The following is a 20,265-nucleotide window of genomic DNA, read 5'->3' on the forward strand; positions in this document are numbered from 1 at the left end:
TCCTTAGTCTTCTATGCCTTTTGTGCTATTGCTTTCTGTCCATGTAATAGAGCCATAGACTGACAAATGGATTCTCCTATGAGAATGGGACCACTTTTCATCTGTAAATTGGAGTCTTCACAGAGAATCCACCTTCTAATGCATGGCAGTCCTCCTGTATTCTGTTGAATGTCATTCCAGCTTTCTCTTTGAGGCTGGTGGCACCTGGTAGTGTTTTTATGGACCTACTTTGAATGCATAGGCCTGCATCTATGTGGGCGGGGCCCGACCAGTAATGTTGGCACAGATTGACATATGTCTTCTCAGAGAAGACCAAGTGACATTAAAAACAAGCATCCCACTCATTGTGAAATCTTCACCTGTAGCCACATTTCTTTTGATTTGGCTTATTTTTTGTTGCAGCATATTTAGGAATAAATGTTGACTTTGCCTTAACCTTGATGTTCTTTATTCATCATGAAGTATACTGTTGTCCTCCCAGAACCATATAAATCTTCCAAAGGTAAATCTTTAGTTACGAAAGATTGAATTACTCATGCACTTGACAGTAAATTGATTTAGAACCACTATGTTGTAGGTCATTCTGATTTACTTTAAGTTGGTACATTGCAATGGTGGGTGTCTAATGCTGCACCTGTAATCTTTCACTTCTGGAGATCTATCAAATACTTGAGACAGTGAAAATCAGTCATGGTCTGTGTATTCCCTAGTCTCTAATGGGGCATAGCATGGCTCAGTTAGATAGGACTATCTGCTTGCAGGCTGTTCAAGATTGAAATATTCAGGATATGCCTGTTCAGGATATTATTAAAAGGACAACATGGTCAAATTGGAGTTTGGTTGCTTTCTAGTAACAAGTTAAAAGTAGTTTCAGGTACTACACCTACCTGTGAGCCCCCCTGCCAGATTGTAATAATCACATTTTTTCTGCTATAAAGCCTTTATTTCCTGTTGCGGTGCTCCTAGGAGATACCAAAGGCTTTGACTCTGGTTTGTATCAAGACCCATGGCAGCACCCTGCAGTTCTTTCCAGCCACCGGAGCATGTAGTCAGACTCCCTGTAGCCTCCAGCTGTTTTTCCTTCTGACATGTTTTCCTTGTTGAAGACACACATTTGTTATCGTTAGAGTCGCTTTATTGCTATTGCATGGTTTCCCTCTTAGTTCTCCTTTTTCATTATTCCTCTCAGTGCGGTGGGTACTCTGCATTGTCATAGGGTAGCCAGTGAAATAACAGGTTTCAAATGATGCTCTCCATGTGATTCAACACTGTCTATGCTGGACCCAAACATACATTGCCTCTGATGCCTGGGTGAGGCTAAGCTTCTCAGCAGGTATTTTGTATGTCACCAAGGGCTAGAAGAGATGGGAATCTAGGCTCTAGTCACTTCTCATGCAAAAGCTCTTCAGAGTGATTCAGAATGACTTGCATCAGTTGGCACCAGACCTTTTTTGGTTAAGGCCAAGCCAGAATGCCTTATCCTCAGCTCTGGCACAGCTGTGCCCAGCACACTTTGAGGGAAGGGGTATACCTTTCCACTCCACCCTCCCCAGTTCCAGGGGCTGTTCTGCTGGCCCAGGGTAGCCAGAATAGTGTGCTCCTGTCACCTTGAGTACAGAATGCCACTGAAGCCAACTTACATATCCATGTATTAGAATGACAGACAGCTCAGTTGGGAATTGGGGCTTCCTTCATCAAATGCAGGGGAAAACGGTACTATTCCATGGAAGAGAGTCCCACCAACCCTTTTGCTAACTGGCCAGAAGATTCTTCCTCGAGTGCACAGTTGGCCCTTTCCCTTCCTCTCCCCTTTCCAGAGGGAAAATATGCAGATACAAGAATATTAAATACTGATTAATAAAAAGACTTTCCTTTATTTACTCTTTTTTTTTTCTTCTTGCTTTCCTTGTTTATTATTTGTATTCACGTAGCACCTAGGAGTCCTAGTCAGGGACTAACAGCCCTTTATATTAGATGCTGTACTAGCATAGAACAAAGACTGTCCCTGATCCAAGGAGCTTATAATCTAATTCTCTTTACCTCTCAGTCTGCCCACCAAACAAGCATTGCCACCTTCTGTGCATTGCCAACTTCTGCTAGAAAGTGAAATACCGTGTGTGGGATCTTCAGTCCCTTTCTTTTCCTCGGGCTCCTGCGGATGTGATGCTGCGCCACAGGATTGCTTTCACTCTAAAATGAATGATCTTCTTAGTTAGAGCCTTCGTTTGGGCCAACCACGTTTAAGGGCTTGCCAGATGGCCTTTCCCTATTGCATATCGGAGTAACAACTCCACATCTGTTCCTGGGCTGGCTTCTAGTGCAGGGAGAGAGGTCGGGGACTCTCTCCTCAGGGGGACTGAGTCATCTATCTGCTGCCGCGATCGGAAAAACCGAGAAGTCTGCTGCTTGCCAGGAGCTAGGATTGATGATGTGACGGAGAGACTGCCGAGACTCATCAAGCTCTCGGATCACTACCCCTTCCTGCTTCTCCACATGGGCACCAATGATACCGCTCAAGATCATTCTTGGCAGATCACTGTGGACTTCGTGACTCTGGGAAAAAGGATAAAGGAGTTTGAGGAGCAAGTGGTGGTTTCGTCCATCCTCCCCGGAGAAGGAAAAGGCCTGGGTAGAGACCAACGAATCGTGGAAATCAACGAACGGCTACACAAGTGGTGTTGGAGAGAAGGCTTTGGATTCTTTGACCATGGGATGGTGTTCCAAGAATGAGGAGTACTATGCAGAGACGAGCTCCACCTAACGAAGAGAGGGAAGAGCATCTTCGGAAGCAGGCTGGCTAACCTAGTGAGGAGGGCTTTAAACTAGGTTCACCGGGGGAAGGAGACCAAAGCCCTGAGGTAAGTGGGGACGTGGGGTACTGGGAGGAAGCACGAGCAGGAGAACTCGAAAGGGGAGGGCTTCTGCCTCATACTAAGAAAGCAGGACAAACAACAGGTTATCTCAAGTGCCTATACACAAATGCAAGAAGCCTGGGAAACAAGCAGGGAGAACTGGAAGTCCTGGCACAGTCAAGGAATTATGATGTGATTGGAAGAACAGAGACTTGGTGGGATAACTCACATGACTGGAGTACTGTCATGGATGGATATAAATGGTTCAGGAAGGACAGGCAGCGCAGAAAAGGTGGGGGAGTTGCATTGTATATAAGAGAGCAGTGTGACTGCTCAGAGCTCCAGTGTGAAACTGCAGAAAAACCTGAGTGTCTCTGGATTAAGTTTAGAAGTGTGAGCAACAAGGGTGATGTCATAGTGGGAGTCTACTATAGACCACCGGATCAGGGGAATGAGGTGGACGAGGCTTTCTTCCAGCAACTAACAGAAGTTACTAGATCGCAGGCTCTGGTTCTTATGGGAGACTTCAATCACCCTGATACCTGCTGGGAGAGCAATACAGTGGTGCACAGACAATCCAAGAAGTTTTTGGAAAGTGTAGGGGACAATTTCCTGGTGCAAGTGCTGGAGGAACCAACTAGGGGCAGAGCTCTTCTTGACCTGCTGCTCACAAACCAGGAAGAATAAGTAGGGGAAGCAAAAGTGGATGGGAACCTGGGAGGCAGTGACCATGAGATGGTCGAGGATCCTGACACAGAGAAGAAAGGAGAACAGCGGAATACGGACCCTGGACTTCAGAAAAGCAGACTTTGACTCCCTCAGGGAACTGATGGGCAAGATCCCCTGGGAGAATAACATGAGGGGAGAAAGGAGTCCAGGAGAGCTGGCTGTATTTTAAAGAATCCTTATTGAGGTTACAGGGACAAACCATCCCGATGTGTAGAAAGAATAGTAAATATGGCAGGCAACCAGCTTGGCTTAACAGTGAAATCCTTGCTGATCTTAAACACAAAAAAGAAGCTTACAGGAAGTGGAAGATTGGACAAAGGACCAGGGAAGCAATATAAAAATATTGCTCGGGCATGCAGGAGTGAAATCGGGAAGGCCAAATCACACCTGGAGGTGCAGCTAGCAAGAGATGTTAAGAGTAACGAGAAGGATTTCTTCAGGTATGTTAGCAACGAGAAGAAAGTCAAGGAAAGTGTGGGCCCCTTACTGAATGAGGGAGGCAACCTAGTGACAGAGGATGTGGAAAAAGCTAATGTACTCAATGCCTTTTTTGCCTCTGCCTTCATGAACAAGGTCAGCTCCCAGACTGCTGCACTGGGCAGCACAGCATGGGGAGGAGGTGACCAGCCCTCTGTGAAGAAAGAAGTGGTTCAGGACTATTTAGAAAAGCTGGATGAGCACAAGTCCATGGGGCCGGCTGCGCTGCATCCGAGAGTGCTAAAGGAGTTGGCGGATGTGATTGCAGAGCCATTGGCCATTATCTTTGAAAACTCATGGCGATCGGGGGAGGTCCCAGACAACTGGAAAAAGGCTAATGTAGTGCCCATCTTTTTTTAAAAGAGAAGGAGGAGCATCCTGGGAACTACAGGCCAGTCAGCCTCACCTCAGTCCCTGGAAAAATCATGGAGCAGGTCCTCAAGGAATCAATTCTGAAGCTCTTAGAGGAGAGGAAAGTGATCAGGAACAGTCAGCATGGATTCACCAAGGGCAAGTCATGCCTGACTAATCAAATTGCCTTCTATGATGAGATAACTGGTTCTGTGGATAAGGGAAAAGCAGTGGAAGTGTTGTTCCTTGACTTTAGCAAAGCTTTTGACATGGTCTCCCACAGTATTCTTGCCAGCAAGTTAAAGTAGTATGGGCTGGATGAATGGACGATAAGGTGGATAGAAAGCTGGCTAGCTTGTCGGACTCAACGGGTAGTGATCAATGGCTCCATGTCTAGTTGGCAGCCAGTATCAAGTGGAGTGCCCCAGGGGTCGGTCCTGGGGCGGGTTTTGTTCAATATCTTCCTTAATGATCTGGAGGATGGTGTGGATTGCACTCTCAGCAAGTTTGCAGATGACACTAAACTGGGAGGAGAGGTATATATGCTGGAGGGTAGGAATAGGATATAGAGGGCCCTAGACAAATTAGAGGATTGGGCCAAAAGGAATCTGATGAGGTTCAACAAGGACAAGTGCAGAGTGCTGCACTTAGGAAGGAAGAATCCCAGGCACCGCTACAGACCAGGACCGAATGGCTAGGCAGCAGTTCTGCAGAAAAGGACCTAGGGGTTACAGTGGACAAGAAGCTGGATATGAGTCAACAGTGTGCCCTTGTTGCCAAGAAGGCCAATGGCATTTTGGGATGTATAAGTAGGGGCATTTCCAGCACATCGAGGGACGTGATCATTCCCCTCTATTCGACATTGGTGCGGCCTCATCTGGAGTACTGTGTCCAGTTTTGGGCCCCACACTACAAGAAGGATGTGGAAAAATTGGGAAACGTCCAGCGGAGGGCAACAAATGATTAGGGGACTGGAACACATGACTTATGAGGAGAAGCTGAGGGAACTGGGATTGTTTCGTCTGCGGAAGAGAAGAATGAGGGGGAATTTGATAGCTGCTTTCAACTACCTGAAAGAGGGTTCCAAAGAGGATGGATCTAGACTGTTCTCAGTGGTAGCAGATGACAGAATGAGAAGTAATGGTCTCAAGTTGCAGTGGGGGAGGTTTAGGTTGGATATTAGGAAAAACTTTTTCACTGGAGGGTGGTGAAACACTGGAATGCGTTACCTAGGGAGGTGGTGGAATCTCCTTCCTTGGAAGTTTTTAAGGTCAGGCTTGACAAAGCCCTGGCTGGGATGATTTAGTTGGGGATTGGTCCTGCTTTGAGCAGGGGGTTGGACTAGATGACCTCCTGAGGTCCCTTCCAACCCTGATATTCTTTGATCCCTCTGGAGTATATTGGAGGCTGTCTGAGCCAGTATATCCCGTATGCCCTTGCCTGCACTTTTTGCCGGAAGTTTTGGGATAGATGGATAAACAGCAAACTAATAACTTGGCTATTGGAAAAAATAATTCAGTTAAGTGTTCTGTAAATAATGCAGCAAACTTATTTCATTAGGATAGTTTGATCTTACTTATCAGGCCAAATGTATATCCAGCATAACTATCTCAAATATTTTTTTCTCTTAGTATCAATTTCAAAGATCCACAATTTCAAGAAGACTTTGTATTCAAAGCTGTAGTGTTACCTGGAGCAAAGTAAGTAATTGTCATATTTTTCCTTCATTTTTATAAAGATTTGTAGAGAAGCAAACTATTGTTCTCTTATTTTTAATATTCAGAAAACCTGCACCAGTTCTGAAGCCGGGTGACTGGGAAAAAACCAACAATAATGGCAGGCCTTGGAGGCCCCAACTTGGTTTTAATCGAGACAGAAGGCCAGTTCATTTGGACCAGTCGGCATTCAGAACGTTAGGGTGAGTAGCTGTGAAAACACTTAGTGAAAGTAGCTGTCCTTAACTGCTTTGCTGAGATGCCTTTTATCTTCCCTTTTTAATAATAAAGGAATATACAATGATCTGTGGTTAAAGTTGGTATTTATATGTAGGACACTTAAACAATTATATATTGAAAATTGGTACTGATGAGTTACATTTTCAAAATGTTCTCAAATACTTGAATTTTATAGTGGGCTTACATTCTTCTGTTTGATATTTTTCTGTGAAGTATTTCTAATGGGCTTTCCTGCTGTTTCTTCAACTTTTGCTTCTTCAGTACCCCTTTGAAGTACTGGAGATTACAAGGAGAACGTTACACTGAAGTAATAGTTAAGATTGTGTAACTAGAACTGGGATGTCTTCCATGTTTTTGTTTTCTTAAATTAGTTTGTTCAAAGTTCATGTGGTCTGCCATAATTCATTTGATTTTTGGTAGTACTTTGAACAAAGATGGAAGTCAGTTCACCAAGTTTAACTGGTGATGCGGCTCCAAAATTCCAAATGATTTTTCTGAGATTTAGGACTCCTGTATAGTAATGCTGAAAGCAAAAGGAATGATCTGAAATTATACATCAGAAACTAATAGTTAGGTTTGTATTTTTCTACAAGCTGAGATGCACAGGCAGGCATGCATAATTTTGAATCTGCTCATTGGGGAGAATGAGTCGATCTAACAAGCCACTACGGAGTAGTATCAGTATAGAAGTACAGAAAATGTTTTAAAGGAGATTAACATTACCAAACAGCCAGCTCAGACTGTCCCAACCATTTGGACAGCTGGGCTTCAACCTCTTAAAGATAAAGACAAAGGCACTAGAGATAGATAAGAGGCTTGGGGAAAGGAGAGAGACTGCGCTTGTAGAAAGCTAGGAAAGTGAGAGCCCCTGTCCATTGAACTATGGCCTGGAAGAAAGATGAGGAATGACAAGTTACAAGCCACACTCTTCCTTCCACTCACACCCTGGGAAATAGAATTGTTTCACTGCAAGTGCATATGAATCAACTTCTCTCTTGCCATGCTTTGCAGTCACAAAATGATAGCTATGTTGAGAACATGTCTTATTAAAACATTATTTAAAAATACAAAACAATTCCAGAACAAATCAACTTCAGAACCTTAATGTGAAGTTACTTCTACACAAAATAATGAAACAGCTCTTAAATGTATCCGCATTTTCATTTTTCTACAGAATATGTATGCTAGTTACCTAAACTTTACACTGTTTGTGCAACCCCCCCGCCCAAATACAAAAAAAATAAAACCACCCTACTTTTCTTCGGTAAGCTGTGGTATAAGAGAATTTTCACGGTAACCAACCAGCTCATAAAATGTGAGCTTCATTCATGATGTGCATGGGGCCCTTACAGGTGGTGAATTACTGCACTGTTCATGAGCATCTCCATCAGTACACTGGAGAAGCTGTGGTATTTGATTGACTTGGTAGCAGCTGTTCTAGTAAGATGACATTGAGAAAATAACTTTCCATTTCTTTTACATTACAGCCATGCAATGTCACGGGAAAGAGGACAGTCAGGAAGTGGAGTCTACAGTAATGCAGCACCACTTGGGGCTTATCAGGGGAACCCCTACAGACCACTTCTAGGTGGCCAACCACAGATTCCTAAATTGTTGTCAAGTAAGTTTTTTTTGTTTTGTTTTGTTTTTTCCCCTGCATTATAAAATTCAATGAATTTTAAAATTGAACTGTCTGACTATTTTGCTACAACTACATGGTATTCTTCATGATAAAGTTAAAGGGATATTTGGTTTAAGAGCATGTTCGTGGGTTCTTTTTCTTGATAGGTTGCTGACTATAGGAAAAGCATTTCAAATGGTTAAGAGTTACAAGACTTGAGTGAAGTGAATTATATTTCTGCTTCTTCATGGGTTCTGATATAGATTCCCCGCTGTCCTGCTTTGGAGAAGGGAACCATTTTATAAAACAAGAAGTGACTACTGCTGTAACTGCATTACAGCATGGACCAGTGCCCAGTATGTGACCATGGTGCAGACAGATGCTTTTTTGCAGTTTCTTGTCATTCTCTCTCCTCCCCTCTTCCTTCCCCAACCCCCAATGTTACAGGTGCTGATGTTGGATGTTAGCTCGGTTGTATTCGTACATTAGGAGCCAGCCTGTTAAATCACTGCTGAGGAAAGCATTTTTAAAAATTCACTTCATGGTGTTTCTATTATATTGGCAGAAAACAACAAAATAGAAAACTAGTTGCCTGCCAATATAAAACAGAAAAGTAATCAATTTAATTTAAAAGAAAAGAGTCTTTTCTCAATCTATGAATTGAACATGCTTTGTTGGAATGTAGAAGTGCAACTACTAAAATCTAGCAGCAGCATTACCTAAAATTGTGTCTCCAAGAGATTCAACTAGGAGGGACTGGAGATAGTAGCACAAATGCCTGTGTCACTATGCACAGTTGAGGGGGTCCACTGGCCAACCTCTGCAATATTAATACTGTACTCTAGTATTGGAGTAGGTGCATTTGTGCGTGTAGAGTTACCATAGATTCCAAGGCCAAAAGGGACCACTGTGATCATGTAGTCTGACTTCCTATATAACACAGGACATAGAACTTCCCCAAAACAATTTATCTTTGAACTAGAGCATATATTTTTGAAGAATGTTCAAAATTGATTTTATTGCCAGTGATAGAGAATCCACCACAATGCTTCGTAAATTGTTCCAGTGGTTATTTACGTTAACTGGTAAAAATTCATGCCTTATTTCCAATCTGAATTTGTCTAGCTTCAATTTCCAACCATTGTATCTTGTTGTACCTTTGTCTGCTAGATTGAAAAGACAATTATCAAATATTTGTTCCCCATGTAGGCACTTACAGACTCTGATTCAGTCACTCCTTAACCTTTTCTTTGTTAAGCTAAATTGAGCACTTTGAGTCTATCACCGTAAAGCATGGCTTCAATCCAAAAAACCATAAGACGTGTCTCAAGGCAACTACTATCATATACAGCCTTTAAAAAAAATTAGTTGCTTGCTTTTTTCTTTGCCAAGAACTAGAATATTGAACAGACTTCACTTTTTTAATCTCCTTAAATTGTGACCTTTGTATTGTGTGTTAGTGCTTTGAAAACTTTTTTCTGTATGAGGCAGAAAGAAAGGGTTTAAACTGTTGTATTGTGGGAATTTGAAACTTTATTCCTGTTCCAAGATTTCAGTTGTTTAAGTCCCTCATTACTCAAGGTGTTCTGAATTTTGAGCCCATTTCACTATTAAAATAAGTGTGAAAGAAATGGCTTGAACTACTTGTGTTGATGTAAACTAAGTTGAGATGTTGCAAATCTCAATATTTAAACTGTTCTGTCCTGTCCTGCACAGGAAACTTGACCATTTCCTTATACTCAAAAGGGAAGTAAAAAACCTGTTTTTCCTTTGTGCCTCTCTTTAGCACTACATGAGCATCAGCACTTTTTGAGGTAGCCGTTTGAATGTCAACATTGACATTTTGCGTCAAAGATGTTTAACATAAGAGTTACACTGACGTTGATTGAACTGTCTAGGGAAAACTGCTCAAAGTAGCACCAAATACAGTGGAACCCTGTTTATCCGATCTAATTGGGATCGGGGCCAGACTGGATAATAAAAAACTCAGCTAATCAGGAGAATGGGCAAAGAGTTTTCTCTCCATTATTTTAAGATGCAGAGTTGCTTTTAAAGTAGCTGACCCATCTTGGAAAAGCATTAAAACATACCTCCTTTCTCATCTACTTACCTGCTTAACACAATATACGAACCCTTAATTCTTGCAAATAATGTTTTGTTCATTTATTAACAAGAAAACCAATGAGTTTTTAACAAGTTGTACAGGTACTGATAATTTTTACACTCTAACCCTGAACGTTATAGGGACTGTCTACAACAGTGTTTCTCAACCTTTTAATTGCAATTTCCTGGGGCCCCACACCACAGTGGCCCCTGCAAAGCTAAGTTATGTACTTCCACCATGGGTGGTGGGGGCCGGAGCTAAAGCATCAATTTTCTGTATTCCTTTGTGCGCACGCTGGGGGTTCAGTTAATATGGAGAGACGGAAAATGGAGACTCAGGTAAATGGGGTTCTGCTATAGTCAAAATCATATTACAGGGAATATGGATACTTACAATCCTAGAAAATATTGGAAAAACTTACAAAAGGTAATCTTTAAAAAGTCCTCTGTATTTTAATCATTGGTTATTCACTGTATGATTGGGAAAAATGTCTGAGTTATGTAGCATAATAGATAAATTTCACTAACTGTCACCTTACACCTGGTTAAATATTAATAGTCATGATTTGAAATGAGTTTAGTCTCCTCCTACAAACCCTTCATTAACCTGACATGCCAATATGTTTGATGTGCCCACAATTGCTCGATATTCATCTGTTTTAAAGGCCTAAGTCACTTAGGGGTTTCATTCCAGATGATTGATCTTGTGTGGTTGCTCTTTGTTGCACAGTTTTGATGCTATTCTGTATGGTGATAGTGTAGTAAAATGTTCTAAGATCTTTTCTGTAAAACTGCATTTGTACTTCATCAAGCAGGATTGCGTTTTTGACTGTGAGCACACATCCCAATGTTAGAAACAGGAGTGGCGGTGGGGGACTTGATGGGGTCTAAGAACATGTAGTGTGTTTAGACTTTTGTGTGGATAACCTCTCATGAACAACAGCGAAACTACAGGCTTTGCCAGAATCCTGATCTCTGAAGCACCAGCAGAAAACGTGTCAGATGAGGATTTTGTATCCTGAACAACAGAACAGAACAGCAAAAGAAGAGACTGAGCAAGGGGAGTAAGACTTTTTCCTGTGTTCAGGCCCAGTTACCATGCTTCAGATGGCAAGAGACTCTTTAAAGTAGGCTTTTTTTAACCTAAAATGATTGATCATTCATACATTGAAATTCTTAAGCTTTCCACCTTCCTTTCTCCCATAATCAGACACTGCTACATGCTCAATCTGTATACAGTGAGGAATAATGGTAGCAGATATATGGAGAGAACTGAGCCACAGAGAGGCAGGAGGAAAGTTAGGTGAACTGCCTGAAAAGGTACTAAAATGATGACTTTCATTTCTTTATTGAATTCTGGGGAAAACCCATTTTGGAAAAAACATGAGTGACCAAGCTAACTTTGAAGAGTTGGGACAAGCAGACGAGAGAGGGCAAAAAGCTAATGGGAAAATGTTATAAATTTTCTGTACTTTTAGCCAGCTTGCACGTATGCATGAGAGAGAGAGAGAGAGAGAGAATTAATCACAGAATGGGAGTGTCAAACTTTATTATAGTTCAGTAATAACAAGCCACAGGAAGTGGAAGTGAACAGTAGAGATAAAATAATGGTAACCATTTTAAATTAAACTTACTGTCCAGTCCCAAAGTAAATTAGATTTACTTAAGGACTGCAGGATCAAACATTTAAATTTATGAAATATCAGATTGCACATGCTGCTTTCCCAGCTCCCACATTAACCAATGTGGAGTGGCTGTGGCTACTAAGAATAAGAACAGCCATACTGGGTCAGACCAAAGGTCCATCTAGCCCAGAGTCTTGTCTTCCAACAGTGGCCAATGCCAGGTGCTTCAGAGGGAATGAACAGAACAGGTAATCCTCAAACAATTCATCCCCTGTTGTCCATTCCCAGCTCCTGGCAAATAGACTAGGGACACCAGCCCTAACTACTAACAGATTTTTTTTAAAAAAGTGTTTATAGTAATCAAAAATAGAAGAGAACGTGTAATGGTATGGAGAGAAGAGTGTGATAATCAGAATGGAAGGCATAACTGTCTTTTGCCTTGGTCATAGGAAATACTTAGACTTCAAATCTTTGTGCTCATCTGAAGGGAGAAAAGGAAACAAATGTTGAGATTGAATAACCCATTTGGAGTACCATGAGTGTCTGGTACTGATTTCTGCATTTTTAAAGATCATGTCTTGGTACTTTGAAGGAGAACTTTCAAAGCAATCTTCTGAGTCTTAGACACATGGAGCTGATCTATTCATTTAGGTACTTATGTGGCTTGCATCACCATAGCATCTGAGTGCATCTTGTTGTATAGAAGACACTCCAGATACAAATATGTCCCAATGCCATCATTCCTTCAAATTGAGGAGGCTTGAATCCACTGATCATTGTGGAATTCCAGTCCATCAGTTTGCCTCAGGCACGATCTTGGGGTTTCCCCTACGTTTTCCCAAAGGAGCCCCATTCTACCAATTGGAAGATTCAATAAAAGAGCGGATCATTCCTCGAATGGGTCCTTGGATTTGATTGGTTCTCAGATCCAACACTTGCCAAGACAGGAGCATTTCGTATTCTCATTTAAGCATCTATCTCCAAGGATAATAGTTCAGCTTTTTTTTGGTGCTGTTGAAGTCTCCCCTTCTTTTGGTGGGGTCCTGCAAATCTGAAATCCAGTTTGTTCCTAATGTTAGATTTTCCATTTCTATCATCATTATTTCTCTAGTGCTGGTTTCCCTACTCTTCTGTTGTATGATGATTGGTTCTTATGCCCCTGGACTTTCCCACCCATGTAGGGAAAAGGGATGTCAAGTCAACAATCTTATGGACAGTTCAGCTTTCCTTTAGCATGTGGCATGAATTGCCATCTTCAGTCATCTTAAAGGAATCTTTCAAAAAGCAAGAGGGTAAAAATGTTGCCATTGTGTTTGCCATTTCCTAAGTATCCTGAACAGAGTTGAGAGACAGACTGCTCTTGATACTGTCTCCATTTAAGAAGATAAAATCTGAATTAGAGGAAGAGGAGGGACAGAAGCCTGAGAAGCTTCCTTACTCTTCACCAGTTTCTGTGTTGCCTATTCCCTTCTCTTCTGTTGATGGTACTGAGGCCTTCCAGGAGATATCTTTAGCTCAGGCCGTGAAAATCTAGTTTGGCCTTTCTGCTGCACTCAAGTTATTTACAAACTGCCCTAAATTTGGTGGCAGTTCACTTGAGGCTTAGTATCCACCTCTTCCAATACTTCAGTGATTGGTTAGTGAGGGAGCAGATGCTGTAGAGTATACAATCTGTTTTGCCAAAGACTTACAGGGAGTAAGGATAAACCAAGAGAAATCCGTTTTCGGTTCTGCTCAAAAGATGACCCCTAGTTGGAGTATGATAGTGTCAACAGTAGCAAAAGTTGACTTTCCTCAGGAAGGATCTCGGGAAATGCTTGGTGGTGTCCAATCAATACCTAGTTTGTGTTCCTGAGGCTCCTGGAATTAATGGCATCATGTATCTTAACTCAGCTCCCATTTGCCAGATAGAGAATGAAGACTTCTGCAAATCCAGTAATGGTACCTCAAGATACCATACAGACTAACCTGATTTCGGAAGAAATCTCTCTTCAGATCACTTTTTTCCTGTGGTCCTACTGATGGAGGATGTCTCTAAGAGTGCAGCCCACATCTGGGCCTGCTGACGACCCACAATTGATGGTTTTCTGTGGAGCTCTGGTCACATGCACATATTCAAGCTGAGAACAATTTAGCTTGCATTTGAGTCTTCCTTCGGTAGACAGTAGCCATCCTACTGAACTGGAGCAAACATTCCATATGTGTTTCCTCCAATACAAATGGTTCCCAAGGCAATAAAGAAAGGAGTGAGCTTTAATCCTACTGATAGCCCTAATTCTGGCTAAACAGGGTTTTTGAGTACTATGGGCTTCTGGATCTAGCTGTGGCAGCTTTCTTTTACCTTTTCTTTCAACTCAAGAACAGATGTCTCACTGAAATCCAAAGGCTATATCACTGGTGCCTCAAAGAAGCCTGAGGACAAACTCGTCTTCTGTCAGGAGTTCTTGGAGATGATGTAGGAAAGTCGGAAGTCTTCAGCTAGGAAGTCCTACACTGCCAAATGGAAAAGATTTTCTAAATGAGGCACACGTAAATTATATCAAAATCCAATCTAAGCAGCTTCTTTCTGTATAACTATAAAACAACCACAGGTGACATCAGAAGATAAGCCTTGATGGGTGGGAATAGTTGTATGTCAAGATAGTAATCTGACTAAAGAGCTCCTGGAAAACTCTCACAATTTTTGTGTTTTAAAATGTATTGGAAAAAGTAGAGGTAATGCAGTTAAAACTGTAGATTGAAGAAGCGGAATTTTATTTTAGGAGATTTGTATTTTATATATGATGAGGTAAAATGGACTCTACAAGGGCAATGTGGTCAATCAAACCACCACCTCTTTTTCAAGAGCCTGCTGTGGGTGTTTCTTACCGTTGTTCTCTGATTTGACTTTGATGTGCCAATTTTCAGTTGATGAATAATTGTCTGTGTGCTGATAACTTGGGGGAGTCAAGTGCAGTCTGGTGGTACTGTGTGAATGGCATATTTGGTTTCTACAATCCAGAGTATGTGATTTATGACTTTCATCTCAGTCAGTAAACTTGTCAATTAGCTGCATTTGAAAAATGATTTTGATTAGTGCAATCAGTAAACATGAAATCTTATCTTTGATTGCTACACTGATTAGATAAATTGTTACTTGAGGAGTTGCTGGGGAAGGCAGTTTATATGGCCTTATAGCTCTAGGAAATGCCTAATTTGTAAAGACCAAAGAAAATATTAACTGTCATTTTTTCCTCTCCTGCTTGTACGTTTTTTGAAGTGCAATTCACTTTCAGGCTTTTTTTTTCCTTCTTAAAGTGATCTTCTGTCAGAACCATGCAAAGAAATGGGAATAAGTTTGTTTTAAACTCTACTTCATTATTAAGATATTCCTGCTTGTGAATACTTAATCTGTGTGTTCCTCGGTGCTATACAAGGAGATTTGATCAGAGCTACTTCCTGAAGGGGGCTTTGTCCTAACTTTTCAGTTGGAGGGGAGGGTTACAGAGCTTGAAACACACATACACCAGGCGCTCATGATTGGGGGGTCAAAATGAAAGATGCACCCTACACCTGGTGGGGACTAACCTCCTCTCACTGGAGGGCTTTCCTTGGACTTTACTGAGGAGCAGAAGACGTGGGGTTTTTATAAGTGAGTGTTGGATTAAATGTGTAGCCCTGAACTGCCAGGAACAAGGGCAGCTTCTTTCATCTGCTTGGCCTCCTGGCTGCTTGGAGTGCTCCCCTACTTTCTAGCTGCAAAGAAAAGAGGGAGCACCCCATCTCCATGCTGCTGGAAGTGTGAAGTTTCCCTCCCTTCGCCTTCCCTTCTTCCCCGCTCCATCGTCTATGTACTAGACAGGAAAGGGCAGTTTGATTCGCCTCCTCCTTTTTCCCCACCCCCGGGACTCCCATACTGCTGCTGCTGTCCACCAGCAGTGACACAAGAATCTGGTCAGTCTGTCAGTTCTTTTATAGGACAGTTATAGCTGTATCTGAGTGGCTCCCAAAGTTATAAAGCGTACACACAAAAAAACCCTCTTCCCTATAGTCAGCAGGGATTGGACTTAATTTTTGTTCACTATTTGGTTCTTTTTGCGGGGTGGCTGTGGGACAGCTACATCAAAGGGAGTTTTGCACTTCACTTTGGAAGTGCTAAGGTTCATGATCATCCCAGCCTCCTCCAGCAGTGTGTTCCAGGTTTGTGGGTCAGTTGCTGAAGGCTGTCTCCTGAACACAGCTCTGACTTGTGAAGCTCTTAGTTCTGTTTCAATGGTGTGTATCTGTTGTGGGTAGATCATGTTAGCACATTTTGAGGTGGTCCCTGAAGTAACTTGGGGGAGGATCTCATGGGGAGCCCTTAAATCAAGACCCAAAACCATGAAGTTGACCAGGCATTCAAGAGGAAGCCAGTGAAAGAGATCAGAGTGCTGGGATGATGATTCTGAGCATATGGAACAGCTGTGAGTTTAGGAACCCGATGACCGTATTACTTAGGTACTGAGAACTAAGGAATCTAGCCAGAGGTTTTATATGGCTGGATCACCATGGCAGAGTCAAGCCCAGGAATGGGGACAGTTTTCTTGACCTCTATAGATAGAAAAGTGGGGCCATTTACCAGGACTATGTATGAGACACCAGGTGGACAGCCTAATTAAAAGAATTATGGGCATATCTTTTGGGTTAAATGTTTAATCCTGAAATGCAGATCTTTCATTTTCTCTTTTCAAATGGAGTTTGTTTAAAATGAGAGGTTTGAAACTATGGATCATAGAAGATTGAAATGGCGAGTATAGTCAGTACTATTCCCTGTCTACAGTACATACTCAAGTGCTTTGGTACTGTCCTAATCTGAATGATGAATCTACTTAAAGTATCCTGTCCTCTCTATTAGACCTCACTGTTTAAACCTTCTGATTCGTCTAATTTTTCCTTATCCTAATTTGATCCCATAAACTCCCCAGCCACTCTGGACACTCTAAAACATTATTTTTGTATATAATGCATTATCTTCAAATTAGCAATTAGTTGCAAGTGAAATGAGTTTGGGGAATCCCAGTCTAGTCTCTAATGAATATATTGTCCACACTACAAGCAACTTTGTAATCTGGCCTATGTGAGCATGACCCATTCTGATCAAAGAAGGCCCAAGGCAGGAAGAGCAGAAATGTTGGAGATCAGAATTTATTTCCACCAGCAAAGCTGTTATCTTCAGTAGGACCTGCCCGCACTATACAGAGTTCTCTCAAGTGCTACCATAAAAGATTTCTGTTCAGGTCAGACCATTAAAATGCACAAGCAATCCAGTCCGAGTTCCTAGAAGAGAGGCTCAGATTTCCTTCTATCCAAGCTTTTCTTAAAAGCTCAATTTAAAAAGTAAATGTAGAGTTCTATCAAATTATTGCTAAGCTTTGGTGTCCTTGAATATTGACAATTTAACAGGGTATTACTATCCTATCACAGTATATCCATTAGACAACTTCTGGAACCAGCTGTTATAATTAGGTCACACTTAAACGCCATTGAAGATCATCAAAGGTGTCACTTAAACTGAAGCTTTTGACTGATACACAATTTAAGTGTTTTGAACTGACGAGGGAGCTATTGATTAGATGTTTCTTTCATCCTGTTTACTGGTCAATTTATTTAGAAGAACAGCAGCCATTTAATTGCATGTCTTATTAAAGCAAAGTTGTTGCTGGTACATCTTTGTACAGAGTTAGAGCTTGACTACAAGAAAACAATTGAAAAGTGGGTGGTCCCTTTCATTACCGTTTCTTACTGCTACAATGCCATGTGTCCTGAGCCAGATTTTACCAATTTTTTCCCGTCTGTATAATAACTATTCAAAAGGACCCAGAGTAAATCAATATTCTGATGACCAGACAAAGTTGAAAATATAGTATTCTTAAATCATGTCTACACCCTATCAGCTTTCCGATTGTATGGTGAATAATTCAGCCTAATAGAGGGCAGAATTATTGGTTGATGCTTATAAAAATATGGCAATTCATTATCAATGTGTTGCTCTTCTTCCCCCCATCCCCCCAAATTACAAAGATCACACATACTGGCATATTGGTGGATGTATTTGGTGGTAATGCTAAACATTGTCTGAAAGAGGCTTTTCAAAAGTTGTGGTAGGAGTCGTAATTTCTTTTGTTGTAAAAATTCCAGAAAATATATACCTTCAGAGGTTTAAAACATTAATCAGTGTATTGGTCCCAGTAATTGTAATTTTTTTTCTCTTGATGACCTGAAATTTAGCTTTCCATTGTGTATATCAATAAGATACGAATGGAGACATTTTACTCTTTCACCAGTTTCAAGTCAGTTATTCCACTGAAGTCAGTGGAATTAATTTACAATTACACCACTGTAGAGTAAAAGTTTGGCCCAAAAGTATTTGGCAGCAAGTCCAATTTGGGGGGGGTTGTTAGTGCTCTGAAACTTTTAAAAAATTGTTTTTAACATCTACTTGACAATAAGTAATGTATGGGACTGGTTTTTGCATATTTGACTTTTTTTTGTTTCATTATACAGATCTACGGCCCCAAGAATCATGGCGTGGTCCCACACCTCTGTTTCAACAGCCACCACAGAGATATGAAAGGTATGGCCACTTATATTTTGTAAAAAGTTTTTAAATATTTAGCTCCCTCATAGACTTACAAATAACATTTTGTAGACTTAAAAACTAGGCTTTTAATTTTCTATTTAAATTTATTAACTCTTAAAAACAAATTGTTACAAGATCTTAAATCCATGATGTATTTTTATTCGGGGGTGTGAAATTCAGTATTTCTCTTTTTTAAAAGATTGAGTTTCTGGCTAAAAGAAAGAGAAAACCACGTTCTATTAAAAACCAGAAACTTCAGAATTAACTTTACTGTTGATGCTTTCGTTACCATTCTTGGACCTTTGGCCTTTATCTTACTGAAGCTTTTGAGATACCATGAAATTCAACACAGAGAGCTTAAAACTGCATTAGATTTTTGTACAGGCTAAACAAATTTCTTTTTAGGAGGGTTGTGGAGCTTAATGAGGCATAACTAATGGTGTTCCACTTTTATCATTTCTGTGCTGGAACCACAGCATTAGTACAGACTAGCCATTGATTCTTGCTACAAACCTCTTGAAGTCCTAATCAGCTTCTTTGGTACAACTTTTTCAGGCCTGACAAGCCTATTGTAGGGTAGTGTCACTGTAGGTCAGTAGTTATTAGTTGCCACTGAAAACAGTTTCTTTAACTACTTAAGACTGAACTGAATTAAATGCAGAAGGGACTCAGAGGAGGATTATAGAATCTGCAGTCCAATAAGTACCATGGAATAGAAAGAATGTGACATGGTTTGATAATAAGGGATGTTTTACATGTGTTCCTTCATTGATAAGTTGTGTGCCCTTAAGTCAGAAGGACTTTACAAACTCCAGGATATCTCAATGCTATGAATAATTTATTTTTATATATATATATATATATATATATATATATATATATATATATATATATATATATATATATATATAGTGTGTGTGTATGTGTGTATAGTGCAATTTTAGAATACAGATTTTAAAAAGACCCTGACTTTTACATATGCTACATTTACTTACAGCTGTTAATGCTGAAAAGAATCAGACTGGGGAAAAGTTGTTGGGCTGTTAATAAATATGCATACTTTCCATGGCAACATTTTTCTCTCTCTCAAAATCCGTTCAATTTCACTTTAATTTGCCATCTTTAATGTGGAATCTTGCCTTATAAACGCTATTTTCAGGGTTATATTCAGCAATGTAACAAACTGAAATACCTGATCTTAAGTAAAAGTAGCTTCACAAGTAGCTATAGTTTTGGTTTTTTTAATGAAACAGTACTGTGTGTTTTGGTAACTTGTAATGGTTTTTTACAGTGCTAGGAATTTCATTCTATTGGTCTGCTAATTTCACTGATTCAGAATAATTGAACTAAAATTTCTGTTTGGGCTTCTGGATATTCAACTTCACACTTCCACCTCTTTCACCAATCCTGATGTGCGTGCATGTGTATTATAGTTTTAATAGTTGGGAGGTCTTGGCATGGGGGCACAGGACTTTGTTTCCTTTTAACATTGGAAAGATGCCTGTACTTAGGGTCCAGACATCTGGCTGTACAGCCTCGCTAGTCTAGTATATGGTGGCATCACTGGCTCCTTAACCTTACCCAGTGTGCTTTCAGTATTGTAGGAGGTGGGATGTGTGGACGTTGTGCAGTGTGCTAGTAATGTTACAATGTGGAGATCACCATTCATTTCTTTAACTTCCATTTTCAATATTCCTCCAATTACTTTATGGGACTGAAGTTGTTCATGTCATGGCTTATCCAAGAAGGGAATCTCTTTGGAAAGTTTGCAGAAAATCCTTCCAGCTTGAAATGACAATAAGGTGGCTTTTCACAATTCAAGATTTTTTTTTTTTCTGGTACTTTTTGTGTAAATACCTCTTTGGTTTATAAAACCACTAGCTTGCCTGACTTAGCTCCCCAGTGAGGACAAATACACTCACTATGTTATGTTCCTGAAGATACTTGATTAGGA

At 40.7% G+C, this 20,265-nt stretch overlaps 1 protein-coding gene across 2 annotated transcripts in view; it reads left to right on the forward strand.

Annotated features, from left to right (window-relative positions):
• Positions 1–20,265, forward strand: part of XRN2 (5'-3' exoribonuclease 2) — a 90,632-nt gene that overhangs the window by 58,752 nt on the left and 11,615 nt on the right. The window contains exons 25-28 of one of the 2 annotated variants that reach the window (XM_038394694.2): positions 6,041–6,109; positions 6,193–6,327; positions 7,852–7,985; positions 18,236–18,305. In XM_038394694.2, the coding sequence (XP_038250622.1) occupies positions 6,041–6,109; positions 6,193–6,327; positions 7,852–7,985; positions 18,236–18,305 (408 nt within the window). Of the gene's footprint in view, positions 1–6,040; positions 6,114–6,192; positions 6,328–7,851; positions 7,986–18,235; positions 18,306–20,265 lie in introns of those variants that run through there. The other variant, XM_043512169.1, reaches the window with a different exon arrangement.

The sequence above is a fragment of the Dermochelys coriacea genome, chromosome 3 (genome assembly GCF_009764565.3).
Source record: "Dermochelys coriacea isolate rDerCor1 chromosome 3, rDerCor1.pri.v4, whole genome shotgun sequence".
NCBI lineage: Eukaryota > Metazoa > Chordata > Testudines > Dermochelyidae > Dermochelys > Dermochelys coriacea.